The 9,196-nt window shown below is 50.2% G+C and overlaps 1 protein-coding gene across 1 annotated transcript; it reads right to left on the bottom strand.

Moving 5' to 3' along the window:
- Positions 1-1,728: 1,728 nt before the first annotated feature.
- On the bottom strand, positions 1,729-7,405 carry LOC123157696 (anthocyanin regulatory C1 protein). Its single transcript, XM_044575933.1, has 3 exons — positions 7,324-7,405; positions 2,720-2,902; positions 1,729-2,588 (listed from the first exon to the last, which is right to left on the bottom strand). Exons 1-3 carry the CDS (start codon positions 7,403-7,405, stop codon positions 1,957-1,959), a joined length of 897 nt encoding a protein of 298 aa, XP_044431868.1. The 3' UTR covers positions 1,729-1,956.
- Between the last annotated feature and the right edge of the window lie 1,791 nt (positions 7,406-9,196).

The raw sequence follows: 9,196 nt of genomic DNA, 5'->3' as shown, positions 1-9,196 counted from the left end.
GTATGTTTCAGAACTAGATCCTAAAAAACATACAGGGAATTAATGACTTCACAAATCGTGGCAATTGTCCCGTCGGACTGGCTGTGCAGATGCAAGGCCCTGAGTGTTTCCGCTCTACCAACCAAGGTTTAAATCCTAGTGCACTCTCTCTCTCTCTCTCTCTCTCTCTCTCTCTCTCACACACACACACACACACACACAGGTACACTCAATAGGAATTTTGTCAGATTTAGAGACGTATCCACCTTCTCGGTGTCTTTCAAACGCGTGACATGTTTGCTTTCGTGTATCTTCTTTGTAATCATGAACGAAAACCACCATTCAACATTGATCCTCTTCTCCACCCGCGGCCAGCCGTGATGTTGTGGCACATCACTTGGACTGTCGGGATGTCCTAGCTGCAGCCACCGGTTTTTCCATATGGGAGACTATGTTGCAGTAAGAATTTAGATTGGCTCCTCCACTTGGACCGACTCAACACTAAGCAAATCTGCACCACAAACCCTGCTGCCTAAGGCCTTGTTCGGTTAGGCAGGGTTTGAAGAGGTTTGAAAGGGATTGAAGGGGATTAAACCCCTTGCAAGTCAAAATCCCCTTCAAACCTTCCCAATTCCCTTCAATCCTTGTGGTGAGGGGATTAACCGAACATGGCCTAAGGCGGAATGTCCCAACTGCTCCCATGATGACGAAGGCCGAGAGCACCTCTTCGTTCTTTGCTCTGCTGCGGTCAGGGTTTGGAGGAAGATCAGCATCCGCCCCGTTGGACTCCCATGACAGATTTTTGTCATTTCCAACGCAAGCGGGTCTCTTGCGCTCTCCATCACCTTATTTGTTATCCTTATTATCTTCTGAAAAATCTGGGAGGCGAAATGTGAAGGGCTTTAGGCAACTAAACCTCACCCCAAATGAGATACTACCGATATAATTGGCCTACAAACTCACTGGTCACATAAACTTGAAACTTTTGTGCTCAAAAATCCATGCCAAACTGTATCAGGTTGTAGTGAAACTATATTTCTTCACACTAATGCTTGATCATTTGAAATGAAATTCAGGAAGGACCCTCCCTGGTGAAAGTTTCAAACAAAAAATACTGGTTCATCATCCCCTCGCCTGCCAGCCCTCTAAGGGCATCTACAACACGGGCGCTGTGGCCCGACGCCAGGGCTAGATTCCTGGCCGTTTTGGTTTAATCATGTTTGATCCCGGGATTTTGACAAGCTTCAATGCCAACCGAGTCGCTCGACGCCTCCTTCCTTTTCTGTTTGTATGACCCTTTGCAAGGAAAAAAATCAGTATTGTTAGCACTTACATTATGGAGGTTGCATTGGTGTAGGAGTATATTGGACCAACGTCCGGGGGCCTATTTGAGTGCTTGTTCAGTTGACAAGGAATTGGCAGGGATTGAGGGGGGATTAAATCCTCTCCGATCCTCTTCTATCCCTTGAGAAGTGGTGTAACCAAACAAGGCCTAATAGAGGGGGAGCACGAATGCACGATTCATCTTCTTGCACGGTTGAGATGCTTGCACGAGCCCTAGCTTTCTAACAACTATGATCGGTGGCCCGTGGCTGCAGAAAACGATACCTCGCGGAAAGCAGCAAGTACAGTGAGGAAATCTCACTAGCGTATGTCGTTTACTGCAAAGTACGTCTCCACCGACGCCGACGTCCATCCATCACATGACTTTTTCTGTTGCGCTGTCGTGCACATGCGAGGAGCGACGCTAGCTTACGTATTTTTCTCAAAACCACGTTTACATATGAACAACTCAGTACAGTCGTAACGTACGGGAGCTAGCCACCCACGTACCGTCACATACGCCCGGGCGTAAGTGCATTTGTACGTATACACACTGTTCAAGTACACATACAGTTTCCTTTTCTAAAAGCGTACGTGCAGCGGCGCACCCACGTACATGTGACTGAACTGGATCGATCACGTGTGAGAGGTTAATTAACCGGCCATGTGCAGGGACTTGAGCCATTCCTCGTCGGACTCGAGGAACGAGGCCAAGGCTCTCACGTCGTCCATCCAGTCTCCCCCGCCCGACCCCGACGAGCACGGCTCGGCCGACGACGTCTCCGAGCAGCTGCCGCTGCAGGCATCTCCCTCTTCTCCCCCGGCCCGCGTCTCCGCGACGACCGGCGCGGGTGGCGGCGTCTCCCGGCGGAAGAAGAGGCCGCCCGTGCACCTCACGGGCTTGGGCGCCCACACCGCGGCGGTCGGCGACGAAGGCGCCGCAGCGTGGAGGACAGCAGGGACGGAGGTGGACAGCGCCACAGCTGCGTTTCCTGCGGTGGAGCTGGAGGAGCCGGAGGCGACGGGCGTGGCGATGGTCCTCGCCGCGGCAATGGCGGGGCGGGCGGGGAGCGCCTTCCTGCCGAGCGTGCTGTTCCAGTAGTTCTTGATTTCGTTGTCTGTTCGGCCGGGCAGCCTGCCGGCGATGATGGACCACCTGTTGCCGAGCAGGCCGTGGAGCCTGACGATGAGCTCCTCCTCGTCGTCGGAGATGTTGCCCCGCTTGATGTTCGGCCGGAGGTAGTTCAGCCACCGCAGCCGGCAGCTCTTGCCGCACCGCCGCAGACCTGCATGCAGATTCATTCAGTTCACATGCGTCAACTCCCGCTCTCCGTCCAGCTCGCCATTGATAGAATCAGAGTGGTCCTGTGTATATGGCTAGCTAGGGATTACGTCATTACGATGGATTAGTACGTACCAGCTCGCTGGGGGAGCTCCCTCCACCTGCCTTCGCCATGGGCCTTGACGTAGGAAGCCAGGATTTCGTCCTCCTTGCTCGTCCACGCGAATATGGCTATTACTAACCGGTTCGGCGCGCAACGCGTACCGCTGCCGCTGCTACTTCCTATGGATCCGCGCGCCGTGGGCCACTGGTTGCAGCCTTAAAATCCAAATAAACAACACCCGGTTTGCTATACAGGAATATACAGTCACATCGTATCTGCCTCCCCTGACGCTCCTACCTAGTAGTACCTACACCTACGACGCAGTAGTACACACCACACTTCCTCTTCCCAGCTTTCACAATTTGAAACACACCCGATTAGATCTGGCTGGGCTTCTTCTTCCCTGAGATTTTGTGCCGTGAGACTGCCGAGATCTTGGCCTGAAAATGAAACTTTCTTTCTGGCCATTTAAGACCATTATTGAAAAAATTGAAGAACTTTATTTTGAGTGGATTATTTTTTTAAATAACCGTGGTAACAACCATATGCATGAAAAATATTTCAATGTCAACTGAAACTTTTTTTGAAAAAGTACAACCCCACTTTAAAGATATACCCCACTCAATGAACTTTAATCTCGCATACCCGGTGCGTTCGTGTACAAACATGAAGAACTTTACATAATTCACTGGGCGACTGCACAAGGATAGATTTCTGCATGACAAACTTGAATATAGTATGCCCAGTGCTTTCGTGATCAAACACGAAGGACTTTACTGAAAGGACCGTGCGATTGCACAAAAATAGGCCCCCACTTAATGCGCTTTAATCCAGCATACCCGGTGTGTTCCTGTACAAGCATGAAGAACTTTACGTAATTCACTGGGCGATTGCACAAGGATAGATCCCGCATGATAAACTTTAATATAGCATGCCCGGTGCTTTCGTGTTCAAACACGAAGGACTTTACTGAAAGCGCCGGACACAAAGATAGACCCCACTTAAATAAACTTTAATCTAGCATACCCGGTGCATTTGTGTACCTACATGAAGGACTTTACATAATTCATTGGGCGATTATACAAGGATAGATCCCTGCATGACAAATTTTAATATAGCATGCCCGGTGCTTTTGTGTTCAAACACGAAGGACTTTACTGAAAGCCCACTTAAATGAACTTTAATCTAGCATACCCGGTGCGTTTGTGTACAAGCATGAAGGATTTTGCGGACTATTTTTTGAAGAGCTCGCCATTAAAAAATCAACTAAGTAAATTAATGTATATTTACATAATATGTTAATACAAAAACTATGAATAATTTAGCTTCAAAAATTCTTCAGCCACACTTTTGTTGGCTCAGAAATTCTTCAGCAACACTTTTGTTTCCCTATCTCGGAATGTTTGTTCGCAACTTAACTGAACTTTTTAGCACCAGAGTTTTATACCAAGACAGTAATTCATTTAATACTAGTGAAGAAAATCTGCACATTTAAGGAATCTAATCGAGTTCACTCACTTCACTCATCCTGCGAGCTCGTGCATGCATGGGCAGCTATTAGATCAGTACTACTAATCGGTAAGGACAAAAGTGGTACTGGGAGCAGGGCCCTGGGAGGATGCATGTGCACCTGTAGACCACAGTCGAATCTATAGGGCTGGCCCCGCAGCCGGTCCAATCAGGTGGAATACATCTCCACGTACGCACTATCGAAATTCGTTGGTAGTTGTAATACCATGCAAAGCTGACAGCTTGTGGGCCTCATTGATTTGACTTCCTGGTGGATGTGTGGGTTAGATACGCGTTGCGCGCCTAACTAGTTAGGAAAAATCCGCGTCCCTCGTCCACGCCCCTCGCTTCACCCCTTCCTTGGCACAGCACGCCCTCCTCCCCATCCTCTCTCCGAAACTACTGGGCGAACGACACTGCCCGGCCGAACCATGCACGATGGCTGATTGAACGGCTTGATACAGTACATCTTGTGTAAATGGACGTCTTGATGGGTAGCATCGTGTGTAAATCGTCCATCCTTGTCGTGTGTATAGCAGCGCTCTCCTCTCTCTCCCTCTATCTCTATCTCGCCGTGTGTGCTTTGTTAGAGAGGGGGAGTGGTCTGCGGGCAGAAGGGGTGGTTGGGGTATTTATACACCGGCGCCGCAGCGCGACTACGTGGCCGGCTTAGCACCTTTAAGGCTATCCACGGCCATCGGGAGCGGCACTTTCCTCAAAGTGTTAGATGGACCAGACGGCCGGGAGGGCTTCCATGTGTGCATGAACAGGGACGTAACCAGGACGGCCGTTCATCAGCCGTTATATATCGCTGGCAGCAGCGATGATTTCTGTCCAAATTCGATGTCATATTTCTATAACAGAGGCTTATTCATAGTTGCCTTTTATCTCCAAGTGGCGGAAACATTACTCCCTCCATTGCAATATTATTGTAACAGTCTTGCTAAGTCTCACTTCGTTAAGTCTCAGTCGATGCTATATCCGCGAGCTCATACATTAAGATCCGTGCAAAAAAAAAATCTTCAGTTTCTTTTCTTTGTCTCTCTTGATGTTATGTCACTTGATTGAGACTTGGTTAAATCTCAGTCGACTGAGACCTAGCCACATTCTTATTGTAAGGGCAATATTATAAATACGCACGCCAACTTCATAGTCTACTATGTAGGATAATTTTTGACGTGGAAGGTAGAAAATGCAATCGACTCTTCTTTAAGATCGAGTGAGACTCTTTGTTAAGATTTAGGCGGAATTGTTGGCTGTATTGTCCCATTAAATACCTTGAACTATGCTACTTAGGATTCTAAATAACGTCGAGAAACCGCACAGTTAATGACTTATCTCTTATCATCATTGGTGCTCTAATTGGCTTCGATAGCCAATAATTTATGATATATAACTAAAGCTCTAAATAGCCGGTTATATATAACAGAAGCTACAAAAAGATATAGAAGCTAAGCACTATTTAACGTTTTTTTTTCTTAAATCGCGAGAATAAGAAAGCCCTTAACTGTGTAAGCTAAAAACGGGCCAATCAGTTTACCTCATTTGGCAGCGATGGCCTACACTGCCCAATCGATGCCATAGCAAAAATCTAGTGTGGAGTAAAGTTGGCTGCCTGAACTACTTTATGCATGCATGGGCCCTGCTCTTTCGCATGCGGCAAACACACAAGCGGTGCCACAATATTTTCTCAGGGCACTGCTGATGTGATGACAACATTTTCACGTACTCCCTCCGTCCCATAATGTAAGACGTTCTAATGTCAAAAAACGTTTTACATTATGGGACGGGGGAGTAGTAGGCACCGATTACATAGTGATAGCCTAATAATGAAAAACATACAATCAGACATCATATATGATATATCACATATACTGCACATACACATGTTCAGACATGAAAAAATCAAGGGTTGATTAGACATCCTTTAGGGTGCATAGCTTTAGCGGGAGGGTTCTTTAAAAGTTATAGCACACTATTTAAAACTGTGTGTATGTCTATTTCTTACTTATAAAAACTTGGTTTCAAAATAATTATATATACAAAAGAAATCAAAAGCACACTCGATGTCATGTTTTTCCATTCCCCAGAAGACTAGCGTTACTCAGCACACATTCCCCGTCCATTCTCGAACTCTATGGTAATAAAAAAATGTGAAACCAAATACCTTAATTCTGATATGTTCAAAATGTAGCCTGTTAGAAAGAAAACATGAGCAAATTAAACCATATCCCATCAGAAAGCCGAAGTAAATCATGTAGAGGGTCCACCAAACACTAGTCATGCATAAAGCAAAGCGCTAGAAGATGTAAATTCGTACACTCTAAATGAAAAAAAAAAGTGCTTAGAAATACCAACGATTACTTGATTCCCCTGTTTTGGTCGGCGTGGCTAAAAGGGCAAACATTACTGGTTGTCATGTGCTAACTTCTATTCCCTCAGTTTTATAATTCTTGTCATGCTTTTAGTTCAGAATTAAACTAAAACCATGACAAGAATTATGGAACTAAGGCTGGTCATAGTAGGAGTAACATAGATGTCACATAAGCAAAAATGATGAGGTGGCAAGTAGTTAATGAGTAGAGAGGCAAATAAAGTAACATAAATATGTTACCATCACATAGCGTTTCCCAATGCAAAATTAGAGCATCTCCAGCCGTTGGCCCTCCAGGAGGGGCTAAAAATCGCCCCCTGGGGGCGCACCGGCGCTAACCGGCGCGCTGGAGGCGTGATGCCCCCGAGTCGCGGCGCCCACGTTTTTTTTTGAAAAAGTTGAATACGGCGCAAACACGGCTTAAATTTAACGCAAACATTGGCCAGTTCGTTCAAATTTAAACATATTTTACAAAAACAGAAAAAACTACTAGGGGCTGCCCCTCGCCGTCTCCATCGCCGCTCCTCGCCGTCTACCTCGCCGCTCCCCGCCGCCCGCCCTTGCAGTTCTACATGTCGAGGAGGCTGTAGAACCGCGTGTAGTCGCCGCCGCCGCCGTCGTCATCGCCGCCTCAACCGCCGCCGTCCATACTGCATCCCTCCCCCGGTTGGCGCGGCGGGTTGGACGGTCCGGGGGCGTCCTCGTCGTCGTCGCTGTCGAGGATCACGACGCCGAGCTTGTCCTCGCGCCCACGCTTGCGGACTTCTATCTTCTCCCGGGTCCGGCGCTGCCGGACCATCTCGTCGCGGAGGTAGTCGTCACGCGCCCACTGCATGGCGTCCTCGTCGGAGAAGCTGCGCCGGGCTATCTCCTCGTACTCCGTGGGGAGGCTGGGCTCTGGCTTGGGCTCGACGAGGACGAAGCGACCGGAGGGGGGGGTGGAGTCGCCGATGTGGACGCCGGAGCTGCGGGTGCGCGCGCTGACAGACATGTCCTGGGGCTCCGGCTTGACGGGGAGAAGGCAGGAAGAGCCCAACGAGCGGCCGGACAAGGAGGAAGACGCCCCGGGCCGCTCCATGCGCCTCGGCGTCTAGGAGCTCCCACGGCGACGTGAGAAGGACGGGGGAGCGGGGTACTCGAGGCGCGGCGTGTTGCCGCCCTCGATGTACTCGAGGACGGCCTCCAACGTGGGACCGGGCATGCCCCACCACTGGCGCCGGCCCTCGGAGTTGAGCCTGCCGGAGGGCACGACGCCGTTCATCGCCTCGAGCTTCTCGGCGTGGTGGCGACGGAAGTAGGGCTCCTAGAGCGGGCTGTCGGGGGTGTACCGCGGGCCTTCCCTCGCCGCCCGCGGCAGGGACTCACGGATACGTGCGATCTCCGCACGCCGCGCCGCCCCGGTGGGTGGTGGTGGCACCGGCACGCCGCTGGCGCTGATCCTCCATTTCCCGGGCACCCGCATGTCCGGCGGGGCCGGGTACTCGGCGTCGAAAAGGAGGCGAGCCTCGTCCTCGTGAAGATGGCGGCGCCCGAAGCCATTAGCCGCTGCGCCGTCGCCTGGGAAGCGCTCGGCCATTCTTCTGAACTGGAGACGGCAAGAGGAGGAAGGGGGAGAAATGGGCGCGTCGGCGGTGGAGTATCTGTGCGTGTCTCCGGCGCGCTAGTTGTCGGCTTTATATAGGCGGAGGCGCCGCGTGGTAGGCTTGGCCGGCGCGTTACGCGTGGCGGGAGGCGTGGCGGGCGAGGGGACGCGCGTCGCCCGGCCTTCACTGCGCCGCCTGTGAGGCATCAATGGAGGCTGACCGGCGCGGCAGCGCGCGCAGCTTTGACATTGATTCGCCGCGGGAAACGAGGCGATGAGGACGACGAAGCGGCGAGAAGAGAATCGAGTCATTGGCAAGGGGGGCCCGCGGCTCTTCGCGCCAAAAACCATTCGCCCGGCGCCCCCGAGCGCGCCGGGTTCGGGTTGGGTCCGCTGGCGCCAATTTCGGCCCGAGCCGGCGAAAACTGGGCCCTTGAGGGCGCGACTGGGCCGATTTTCTGGCGCCGGCGGCCGAAAAATCGTCTGGGGGGCCTTGTTGGGGGTGCGGCTGGAGATGCTCTTAGTCTACAAAGCAATAAATGAAGACATCTATGCTACCACACATATGACACTACCCACTAGGAAGGTATAAGTAACATTAGACTAGTAACATGTTACTAGTCTAAGTTACTCTCCACTATGACCATCCTAAGAGACTATATCCTTCATGCCATCCATAGTCAACACTAGAGTTGTCTTATACTACTAGTTGTCTCTTATGTTGGCTAGCTATTAGCGAAGACCAAAGAGACAAACACAAGAAAACAATGTCATAGAAATAAGAGTATTTATTTGCCAAAACTGGTTACATGACACCCTTTATTTGGTGCCAAACTGCCAACTGACTAGGCACACTATGAAACATGACATTGGCTCATACCATTACAAAATCGATATGGTGATGTCTTGACAAGAAGATTATCCATTGTCTATTGCTATGTTTCGTATGTGTGTTCATATCCGTTACGTACTAATTAGTATGTTCTACAGCAGTATGAGATTCAGGTCTTAGTGGCGCCGGAATGTACACAGTTAGGGTAGGCG

This window comes from Triticum aestivum, chromosome 7B (genome assembly GCF_018294505.1).
Source record: "Triticum aestivum cultivar Chinese Spring chromosome 7B, IWGSC CS RefSeq v2.1, whole genome shotgun sequence".
In the NCBI taxonomy this organism is placed as follows: domain Eukaryota; kingdom Viridiplantae; phylum Streptophyta; class Magnoliopsida; order Poales; family Poaceae; genus Triticum; species Triticum aestivum.
The sequence above is the reverse complement of the archived record's forward strand: the minus strand, read 5'-3'. Positions and strand labels throughout refer to the sequence as shown.